At 36.9% G+C, this 12084-nt stretch overlaps 1 protein-coding gene across 6 annotated transcripts in view; it reads left to right on the plus strand.

Moving 5' to 3' along the window:
- Nucleotides 1-12084, plus strand: part of ARMC2 (armadillo repeat containing 2) — a 61401-nt gene that overhangs the window by 11656 nt on the left and 37661 nt on the right. For all 6 annotated transcript variants that reach the window (XM_032101410.1, XM_032101413.1, XM_032101412.1 and 3 more), the window contains 2 exons: nt 7719-7789; nt 11492-11584. In XM_032101410.1, coding sequence (XP_031957301.1) covers nt 7719-7789; nt 11492-11584 — 164 coding nt within the window. The remainder of the gene's footprint in view (nt 1-7718; nt 7790-11491; nt 11585-12084) is intronic.

A 12084-nucleotide genomic window follows, 5' to 3' on the forward strand; every position in this document is an offset into this window, starting at 1 on the left:
TAAGGATAGAGGTTTTTCATCAACCTTGATTATTCTTTTAAGTCATAGTGTTTAACATGTGCATGAGGTTCTTCATCTGTATCTTTTTCTGTATAAATAAGAAATACTGTATTTTTTTATCGCTGGAGTTGTCATAAGAAATGAGCTATTCCCGTGATTGTGTATATAGAAGAATTGGTACTTGCTCATCTTTAGGATGACTCAGAGTGTAGTTGGTCTATTTGTCAATATATTTTGGCAAATTATGTTGTCTTTCTACTAGTTATCTTTTCTTGTATTAGTGGTATCAGTTATACACTTGATTATAGTTTTCACTCCCTTTGTTTTTTTTCTCTTCTTAATGGTGTTCCTTATAATTCTCTACAGTTCCTGAAATAATTTCAGGACATCTATATTACCAGTTTTTCAATTATTTTCATGCTTTTGAGAAGTTTTGTGGTTGAAAAACAAGACTGACTCGAGTTTTGTGTAATTGGCTTAATACTTTATTTTATATCTCTTTTAGCTGTCTGCAAGTAATTTTGTCTCCATTGTTTTTTTGAAAAGGAAAATAATCTTTAAAAATTGAGCTGTTAACACTAGGGTTTTTTTCTTTAAGGCTTATTTCCAGATTGTGTTTATCTGTCTTGTTTGTCCCTCAGATGACATCACAGAATGAAAGATTCTGTGGTAGCTGAGCAAAGTAGGGACAGATTCTCTTAAGAGGCTCAGTGAAGGTCAGTTCTAAAATATAGGGTGCTTTTCAAGTGCTAAGTTATGGGTCAGGAAGAAATCAGTTGGTTTGCAATAAAAACCACAAAAACATATTCCCTACAATTCAACTAATGAAAGACAATACCAAAAACTAATTCTGATGTCCTTCTGGCAACATAAAAGGTCTGGATAGTATAATGAAATTGGAATAAAGGGATTAATGAGAAATGCAATTGTTAATTGGTATGTGGGAAAATTAATTTCTGTGAGAATAAATGGCAGAACAAAATACTAATTTTTCTCATTTTGCCAAAAGCTAAAAACATTTCATACTAGTTGCTTTGGCAAAAATACGGGGATGTTGTTTATACTTCGTTTCAAAGTCTACAGAGCAATGTCTTGTTGTTAACATCAGTTATTTTGGTTCAGAGTTAGAATTCTTGTTTCTTGATCACTAAACACTTGGAGTGGAAGAATCATGGTAGCAGGGGTTTGTTTCCTGAAGCAGTGGCTCCTAAGCATTGTGTAAATGAACCTGCTCTGAGAAGATCCCTTGCAGTTTCTCTCACTTGCTGCAGCTCTGTGTCTGACTCCCCTTCTTTGCCTTGGGGCCCTTGCACCGCTTTGCCCCTTGCTGCTGACTCAGGCTTTGCTCCCTTAGTGCCTTAATTCCCAGGATCACCATTAGCTCCTTTAACTTTCCCTGGAGCTGCTATTGTTCTTCTTGAGACAAAGCTGCTGAGGTTGGCTGTCCCCTGATAAACTTGGTCTAGAGCCCTACGTATCTTTCCGCAGTGCTCCTGCCAAGAGATCTGATGGGCTGTTCATGAGACCACTGTTCTGAATAATTTAGAAGAAGTGATAACTGGCAGTAAGTGGATAAGCAACCCATTGGTCCAGAGGAGCCTCAGCAGGCTGGAGAAATGGTTTGCTAGGAACCTGATGCAGTTTAACAAAGAGAAGTGCAAAGTCCTGCGTCTGGGCAGGAACAACCCTGGGTACCATTATATACTGGGGGTGATCCACCTGGGAGGCAGCTTTGAAGAAGAAGACCTGGAGGTCCTGGTGTACACCAAGTTCATAGAACAGCTCAGGATTCGAGAGACCTCAAAAGATCATCTGGCCCAATCTTTTGTGGAAAAGAGAGCCTAGATGAGATTATCTAGCACTTTGTTCATTTGCGTCTTGAAAACCTCTGCTACACCTGGACTGCTGGGACCAGTTCCAGGCTTCCTAATGCAATAGAGATATGAAACGGCTGGAGGAAATCCAGCTGCTGAGATAGGAAGGAATCCTTTGTATGAGGAAAGGCTGAGAGAGCTGGAACTGTTCAGCGTGGAGAAGAGAAGGCTTGGCAGGGGTTCTTATCAATGTCTTTTGATACCTGAAAGGGGGGTGCATTGTGACACCATCATTGGTTGTGTGACAGGAGCTCTTTCTTCTCCCCCATGGCAGGTGCTCAAAACAGGAAAAACTATTTACCCATGATGGTTCTTTTTAAGGATTTATTGGTTGTATATACTTTCACAACACCTCCTTGCAGCTTTTCCCTTTGTAGTCCACATAGAATTTGTGAATCTTGGGTTGAACGGAAAGTGCTCAGCTGCTTAAATAGCCAAATGATCCTTATCCATGTAAGGCATGCCATCCTGGATAGTACTAGCAATAAAAATAAACCCAGATTACAGCATAGATGTGTAGTCACACTCTGAATATACGTGTCAGTAACATCTCAAAGAACATTCTTCCTAACTGGGCTATCTGTTTAAGGATTATCCACATTCAAGGGGACTGAACTCTGCTCTAGTCTGAAAGAACACCTTTGTGTCTAGTAGTCATTTTGATACATCTGGCTTGCCTGAACAGGCCCCCCAGGATCTCCTTAGCATTGCTAGAATTCTGTTCTTCCTAAAGCTTAGTGAAATGTCTTGATTTTTGGGTGTAGATACACCATGTCTGGCTTTCCAGTGCACACAACGTATGTTGGTAGAATCAGATGTTCAGTGCTTGTATTTATGTATAAACAGTCTGCATCTACTGCAGTGCCTAGACTGTTTTTAGAGCTTTGTGAAAAGTTAGAAATTGCTCTCCTAGGCTTCTGCAGACCTGAAAACATGGATACATCAAGGATCCAAAATAAAATTTGTAAAAATTTCAGTCACATTTTTGGGTTTTAAATAAACTAGAAAAAGGAATTTTGTGGGGCCGGAAGGGGATATAATGAAGGAGAATACATTGGGGAGAAATTGGATGACTGTGAGGGGAAAATGGAATAAAAAAGGTTTGTTTACCTTACCAAAATAAAGACCAAAAATAAAAGGGCTCTAAGGTTAAACAATTAAACTATCTGGGGCTTAGATTTGCTTCTGAGGAAGGAACTTACAAGAATTGTGGTTCTATAGATACAGAAAGGGCTCTGCAGATATGGATGTGTGGAAATCATGTGCTCATAATTAGAGAGTTTTTTGGATTAATAGAAAGGCCATGTTTAAAAATGGAAAAAGAAGTCTGTTTCCAGACATCAGATCGTGTCTACAGTCTATGGCTTCCTTACAGCATTTACTCAGGGCATGCTGTGCACAGTCTGTGTGTTAGTAGCTCTCTGCCTTTTTGAGAATCTGTTCAGATTCTGCTTTACATGGGATAGTCCATGTTCCTGTCTCTACTTTAAGAGAGAGTCCGTAGAGCCAGTTTACATGGGTGCAAAAGGAGATGCTCATAACTTCTGCATGAGCAAAGTTGTGTGAGGCCTTGGCACTTGCAGAAGGAGATACTGTGGGGCTTATGACGCTTTCTATCCCCACTGCCCTTGTCTTTTTCTCATTTCCCTTTATTCCTACTCTTCTGTTTGAAAACTAACCTGTATATTCTTCATTCTTTATTACACTGTCTCAGTTACTGTGCTTCTCTGTTCTTCTCCCACTTCATGTTATCTAGTTTTGTCTCCCAAAGCTGTAAGGATATGTGAGATGTTACAGGAACCTTACCATGAGGAGAGGGTAGTGTCAAGAGGGAATGCCTTGAAGCTGGACAATTCAGAGAAGATGGGCATGTTCTCTTTTTGTTCAAGTTAAGCTTTGCTACCTTGATGAACACAGGCGCCTGATAGATACAATTCTGTAGAGAAGCATTAAATTGTTAGTATTAGGCCAAATGTCTCTCTTCACTGGTAACTAAATAATCAGGGGCACCAGGGATACATCTCTACTAATAATTAATAAAAATTGAACAAAGGAGTTAGTTTCTAGCTTGGTAGCTATCTGCAGTGTCATACATTATGTTAATACAATGAAACTATTTTTAATTCCCTCCCTCTTTTTAATACCCACACACAAGGTACTGTCTGGGAATGTCCCTACCTCTGTGCCCAGGTGTTTGTCAAGGAAAGTTAAGACTTTTCTTGGGTTACTACAAAGCTGTAGCAGAGGCGCTGCTAAGGGTCTAAATCTATGGGACAGTGTGAACCAAAATTCAGACCCATTGCCACACTGGTTTGCAGGTAAAGAGGTAACCAGATTGTCAGATATTTAAGGTGCAGTATGAGGAAGGAGCCCAAGCCCTATTCCTCCACTGGGATCTTACATTCACATTTCTGATTCAAACCTAGCTATTGTGTGCAGCGTCTTTGGAGATTACTAGTTCAATTCTTTGCCTCTGGGATATGTTTTGTAGAAATGTAGTTTTCCCTGGAATACCATGGAAGGGTGAAAGTTTGCAGATTTACTATTAACGAGAGTCTGATGGCAAGAACACTCAAGTAAATGTCTAAACATGCAGAATTTCTGAATAAATGCAGCTTTCACTTAATTATCCATTCTTTCACCAGGGAAGAATACTGAGCATGTATTGGGTCTGGCTGAGATGGAGTTTATTTTCCCTCGAGCAGCACTCACAGTGCTGTGCTTTGCATTGGTAGCTAGAAGGATGATGTTGATGACACACCAGCATTTTGGCTACTGCTGAGCAGTGCTCCACAGCATCAGCGCTGTCTCTCCAACATGTGCCTGTCACCAGTAGGCTCGGGCTAGGCAAGGTCTTTTGAGGGGACATAACCAGGACAGCTGGACCAGACTGACTAAAGGGATTCCCATGCTGTATGATGTCTGCTCAGCAATAAAAGTGAAGACAAAGGAAGTGAGGGGGCATTTATTGTTAAGAGTTTTGTCCTCCAGAGCAATCACTGCACGTACTCAAGCCCTGCTTCCTTGGAAGTGGCTGGACATTGCCTACTGGTGGGAAGTTGAGCATAAATCTTTGGTTTTACTTTGCTTCTGCAAGCGGCCTTTGCTTTTGCTTTATTAAACTGTTTTTGTCTTGACCCGTGAGTTTTTCTCCATCTTGTTTCTACCCTCAGTCCTGCTGAGGAGGGGAGTAAAAAGAGTGGTGTGATCTGGCATCCCGCAGCTGTCCAAGGTCAACCCACCACACCACACTACTCCAGTACTGGCTCACTTTCCTTTTGGAAGTCCTCATACTCTATGTACATTCAGGAAAGCAGTGTTCTTCATTGAGGCTACTATGATTTCTTGTATGTGAGAAGGATAAGAATGATCCACTTGCTAAGTTCCTTTTCTTCTGTAAATCATCAGAGCCTCTGTCAGTAGATTTCTTGATGAGCCCCTTACCAGACGATCAGATTTCTGCCAATTGACTTTGTTTCCAAGGCAACCACTCTCTTGACAAGCCAGTTCCCTTCAATAGTAGGTAACTTATCTTTTAGAATAGGTTGATTATATTTTAACTGCATTGTTCTTAATGAGATACTTCTATTTAAGTTTCAGTCCTAAATGAAAATGTGAAGATAAAGAAACGAAAGTCTGTGTAACTAAAATGAAGTCGGCAGAGTGGTAAAGCTACATAAAGGAATTTTATAATCTCTCACAGAATTCATAAATTGTACATGTTCCCTAAATATAAGCCTGCCCACCAGTCATTCCCATTTATGTAGGTAGTGTATTCTTTTTCTGAAAATAATGGAAGTTCGGGTGACTTAGGACGATGTTTCCCAAAAGCACAGATTGTTGTACTGCTGGTATTCACAGAATAATCTGCTTTCCTACTCATTTAAGTCTCTAAACTGGTTGATACTGATGTTTAAAAAACAATGGATTCCAGCCCAACTTCTTTTCATGCACAGTTGGCATGGCCTTACTCTCTATCTCACATATATGGTGTTTCTATCTGGTAAGTTAACTCATCCTTCGCTTCAGTGTCTTTTTTTATTAATCTGCTTTTGCTTTCAACAAAACTCATAGGATTGTCTTTGTTGAGGTTTCTTGGATTCATCCCGGATTTGCATTTTCAGGGAAGAGACACAGACAGGATATAGTTACAAAAACTCTTTCTCTGAGGAAAGTGAAATCAAACATCCATATTCATATAGGCATGTAGTATCATCATGCCTACACAGAGTTCTGAAGGTACTGATTTCTGAGTACAGCTATGTTAGTATAAGGTGACTGAACTTGTTCTCTTGCTTATCCAGTGACATTTCAGGCTGTGGTCTTGATTTCAGGGATGGCTGAAACTTGCAGAAACATTTCTGAAACTTTGAAAGTGTATAGGACAAGGTATTTACAGAAATGGAACCAAATTTTTATTTCTACCAATACACTGTACTGTCTGTAATGTGTGCTCTAAAACCCCTCTTTCTTGGAGATGTCAGACAATTTTAGAGATGCAAGCACTTGTTTTTTTTTTCTTTATGAAGTATTGCTTCCCCATAGGAGTAGAAATTGCTGTATATGAGCTGAAATAATTTCAAGATAGTTTGTGTAAGCATTTGGATTTTGGAGTACTTAAATCCTCGTGTTGTAAAGATAAAGCATTATTCACTGTTAGCCATAATGAAGCAACTGTTCCTCTGTAATGTGATTGCTTGGGAAATTTTTGACTGATCACAGTGAGCTATCCAGTCCCTTTTGTAGGGAACTGATCTTGCAAGAGCTTTGTCTTTTATTCCGTCTCCATCTGTTGATAGGATGACTTACATCTTCTGTCTGGACTGACAGACAGGATTTAGGCACCAATCCAGCAAACTACTTAAACAACAGTTTAGCTTTAAATCTTAGAGTAACTAAATTAACTGGTTTAAAAAAATTGAAATAACATTGCTAACACACTACTGTCATCTTTAGAAGGGAATTCAGGAGATTAGGTTGTATTGGTACACGAGCTTTAAATGGAGTAAGAAGTGTTAAACACTGAGAATAGAAAACATAGATTAAGACTTTCTCTTTAGTACAGGAGGAAAGATTCCAGTTTGATAGCAGAGTGTCAACATCTTGTATATTTCTTTTAGATCAGTGTTGCTTGAGAGTGTAGCTAGGCAAACAGAATAAATAAATGAATCTATTATAGATGTATGTAGTAGTTTCCTCTGTCCAAAGAAAGACTGACCATAAAATCAGCAGGAATTATGGCATTACTTTGTAAAACAATAGAAATGGCAACATTCCTGTTTCTTGTACTAACAGAACTAGTGACCACTATGCAGTTAGCAATAGTTCATTAGCAGACCTAGAAATTCTAATATATACTTGAAAGGATACTCTGCTGTTTGCTTCTTTAAAAGGTCTTCTCATTAAACTTTTTAAAAGTGTTAATCCTGCCAGAAAAAAACCCCTGTCCTTGTGAATGGATGAACTTACAGTTTTAAGCCAGTTGAGTTTATATTCATTTAATGAAACTGATGGTAAAATAGAAATTGTCTCTTTATGAATTTAGTTTGGTTCATCTTTCAGTTTTATTGAGCAAGCAGAAATGCTTTAGGTTTTGTGTTCCATAATGGTGACCTCTTGTGGTGTGAATATGTCAGTATTTCTGAAGGAACTTTCTGTAATACATACAGGAGGAGGTTGTATTTACATGTAAGTATTTATGAGCAGCTAATTACTAACTTAGTAAAATAACATCATCTTTTCTAATTAGTTATTAATATGCACAACTCAATGCATGAGAAAGAACAAGCATTTTGAGCACTGTCTTCTGATAATACTTTTTTGTGTCCATATGGTATCTTTTAGCAACCAGATGAAAGAGCCTGGCAAAAAGTCATCACAGCCAAGGAGTTCAGGCTGGAAGAGAAGAGTAACAGGTACAAGGAATTTCCGTCTCCATTCAAAAAATGTGAAATGCAGTCAAGTAGAAATAATCTAATTCTTGTAATTTGACGATATTGTTCTTTACTATTCACTGAACAATAATTTTGGTTTTCTAGATATATTGGGTTTTTTTACTGTTCTTAGTAAAGAGAAACAATATTCAAGAGATCTTGACTCTAAAATTCTGTCGGTATTTTCTCTCTTGCTTTTCCTGTATCTAGGCTTAAGAATTTGCCAATCCATTAATACCTTAATTGCCCATCACTTTTTGTAATCTGTCATAGTTGCACAGAAACCGATAAAATTATGCCAGCCTGTATTACCTGAAGATAGAGATTTTGGATTGCTGTGTAGGGATGTATTTTGCTAATTTTACGTAAAGGATTTTAATAATATTTCCTCATAGCTGGCACATTTCATACGTCACAAGTGTGTATTTGAGACTCTGGTATGGAAACCTGAAGTTTCTACTGTTCTATTATTATGCTTTAATACTATTTTTCTAGAACTGAGAAATTCTGTTATTCCAGATCATTCTGGCAAAGGTTGTAATGTGCTCTGCTTTCATTTCCTTACAAAGAGCAGAGAGTATTTACCATGTCATGGGAGTTAGTATACTTACAAGCCTTTTAATTTGTTTGTGCTGTTTGATTGGTGTTATTGCAAATGTAAAGTGTATTTTTAGGATTGTTTCTTTTTATATCTACTTTTCTTAACTTTATGTAGCTTCCTTAGTTTGTACATGCTTCATCTTTAATCCCACAATAAAGAGTGGGGCAGCAGTAGGAATTCTCCATCATTTCTTCTCTACAATGGGATTCTGGGTGGAGTGCTTATTTACAAATTATTTTCTGATATGAATTGTGCTTGTGCTTTGACATTTTAGGGAGGAGGTAGGCTGTTTTAATATTGATCTATTTGTGGCCACTCAGTATTCAGTGAAAAGGCTAAACATTCTAAGTCAGGCAGTACTCAGCTTTTGAAAGCTCCGTGTTGCTAAGGCTCTTGTATTTACATGCTAAAAACAGCAACCAATAAATGTAGACTGATTAGTGACCTTTTTTTTTTTTTTGACCAGAATGCAAAGCAGTGGTTAAGACCTATGAAAAACTGAGACAACCAACTTAAACTTGCTGCATTCTTTTGCTTGAGTATTTTTTCTGTTCCGTTGTGATTTGCTCCATTAGAAAGTTCAGGACAGATTCTGCAATATTTTAAATGCAGCTAGGACCATTCCTTTTCATCAGCTTAAAAAAATCTCGCTGGACTGGGACACACACAATTTAGTAATGTTGGTTTTCCTTATAGTCATGGATTTTCTGGTCATTCTTACTGCTAGGATTAATACTGTTTAGTAAAAGCTGATTATATTCTTTTTACTTAGTTATAAGAGATACTTTCTTAAAAAAAATATGCCATTATGACTTTCAGTTTGCTGTATTCTTCTGATGAATATGAGACAAGTAAAGCAGAGTAGTACAAAAAAATCTGTTCTTTTCATTCTGAACTGAAAATTAAATGGCTCTAGTAATTTTTTTTTTTGGTGAGAAATTTGGCTCAATCTACAAATGCATGCCTGAAGTTTTCTATTCCTTGCCTAATGAAGTTAAGTATATGTATAGTTAAAAAGTCAGTCCCATCTTTCAGTTTAAGAGAAGTAGCTACACATCGGAAAGAAAAGAAACAATTGAGTCAATATGTGGGTTTTGTGGCAGGAAGGAACAGTGCAAACTATTCTAGTGTTCTCATTTCAGCTGTACTTTCACATTATCTGGAGCAGAACTTTCACTTCATTGCAAACACATCAATTTAAATAAGATTATCAAATCATTTGATCTAGAAAATAAAAATGGTATGCAAAATAATAATATTCGCTAATAACGTGTACTTTTATATATATGCAAGCAACAACAGTACATAGTTATTGTAATAACAAATATAGTGTATTACTTATGAAATAGCAGCATTTTTTTATAATCTGTTGAACTAGGTATATTTGATAGATTAATTGTGTGTAAAATGTAGGTAGATAGTTAATACAGACCAGATAAAGAATCTGGATTGTTTTCTAAAGAGCAAGCTTTTAAAATAGGAAGTTTTTAATTGTTTTACTGTTCCAAGTAATGCCAGTGGACAGTCACTGTTTTAAGGTCTGAGGTACTGTTCCCTTGATGCAAACCTCTTATTATTAGTGTTCTCAGGTAGTATAGTATTTACTGTGTTCATTCATGTTTATGTTAAGAATTCACATTGTCCTTCAAATGCAAAAGCTAGTAATGAACAGCAGGAGACATTTTCAGACAAATCTGTCACTTAAAGAAATGTATATATTCCAGTCTTAATGGCTTTCATCATGTTATTTAGTAGAGTTGTGTTACCTTTATTTCCCTATTAAAAAAAAACTCAAAACAAACACAACAAAACAAACCAGACCCTGTCTTTATAACAACTTGCTTGCCTGCAAGATAAAGAGCTTAACCCAATCTTGAACTCCAAACATCTGCCTACATGCACCTTGTGAGCAGCTGTTGTTAGATCCTTCACACCATGAGTTTTGCAGAAACTTTGGATCTGTATCTGTAGTGACCCAAGTGGTCAAGGCCAGAATTTTGTCCCTTCACAAAATACTAGGTGAAGGTGTAAAGGTTGTTCAGCAAGTCAGAGTAATTCCCAGTGATACTGCCATCCATATGAAAGTGAATCCTGGATTCCATTTTTTAATAAAGTGTTTTCACCAACTTCTTGTCCAATCTGAAAACAGATCCATGCTCCCAGTCTTGTTTCCAGAAAAGTTATAGTCCACTGATTTTTTGGTCTACCAGTTTTTGACTTGATGTCTGCTGATAGGGTTTTTTTTGTATTTTGTTTTTGAAGCTGAGAAGAAAAAATCTTAAATATTTTTTAAAACTCTCTTCGTGAAGTGTTCAAGGTTTCTGATAGTGAAGAGTAGTTTTTTCTCAGTCACAGGGATTTGGCTGAGGGTGGCCAAGAACACTGGGAATTGGTTGCCTTCAAGATTTCTGACATGATTATTGGAGGCAAAATATCTTTCACGTATCTGTGGTTTACTATTCATTTCCCAGGTTGCTGTATGAAAAACTGCTGAATGCAATAAAGAATATGAGAGAAAGAAGCATTTTATAAAAGTTCAGTAATGAAGTTCTCAAAACTAATTGGATGAAGTAGTTAGAATTGCTAACAGGATGTAATAACTAGCAGGACTTTTCGCTAACTGACCAGTCAGTTAATTAAGCTTACTCTAATATCATGCATGTGTAGTAGATAAAATTCTGCAATCCTAGAGGATTGTCTGTAGTACGGATTTTTTTTTAACAAAGAATAAGCTGTCACGTGAATACAGAGCTGAAAAATAATAGGACACTTTGATGTTTAAGTAATTGTTACCTTCCAATTCAGCAATCAAATGAAACATGAATGTCAGCAAACAAAAGCTTTACAGTACAGCTTTACATATTAAACCACTTATCCATCTAGTTTTGTTTGAAACTTTTGGTTTTGAGAATATGTTAATAAAGAGAAAAGCTTGAATTTGTAGAATAACCTCAAATGTAGCAAAAGGTGACATTTTTAGATTTTTTTTTCTGACTAATGAATAAAGTATTTGTAGCTATTTAATATTGTAGAAAGTGAAACCCTCACTGAATGTGTGCTTTTGTTCTGAATGTATTTTGAAGGCTTAAAGGATGAAAGAAGAATAAATCAATGGGAAGAGGAAGATTTCTTTTGGCATATAAAGATTTTACCAATTCTGCATGAACTGGAAAAAAGTGGGTAACACTTCTGAAAGGGTGTATTTTCTGTTCTGTTTCTTGCAGGAAGCATGGGACTCATTTGTGTTTACTACAAAATAATAACAGTAATTGGAGTATGTGGCCTTTTATGTTTTTATATGTTCAGTGACTTCACAGTAAAACTGTCCTGCGCAGTCTAGGTGGCCCTGCTTGAGCACAGGGGTTGTACCAGATGACTTTCAGAGGTCATTTCCAACCTTATCTATTCTGTGATTCTGTAAAAAACCCTAGAATTGATTTAGAGAAGATTTTACCTTGTCTGATTAAATTACCTTATTTTAGACAACATAGCTCTGCCAGCTTAGCAGTCAGTGTTGAGCTAATCATTTTTAGAATAAAATACTGCGCAGATTCACTGCTTTAACCATAGACTGTATTGAAGGTCTCAGTTCATTTTAGAAAACAAAGGAAATTTTAATGAAAATCTCCATTTGTGCTTAAAGTGTTAGATGTGTCAGAAAGGTGTGTAAAGACTC

This window comes from Corvus moneduloides, chromosome 3 (genome assembly GCF_009650955.1).
Source record: "Corvus moneduloides isolate bCorMon1 chromosome 3, bCorMon1.pri, whole genome shotgun sequence".
Classification (NCBI taxonomy): Eukaryota; Metazoa; Chordata; class Aves; order Passeriformes; family Corvidae; genus Corvus; species Corvus moneduloides.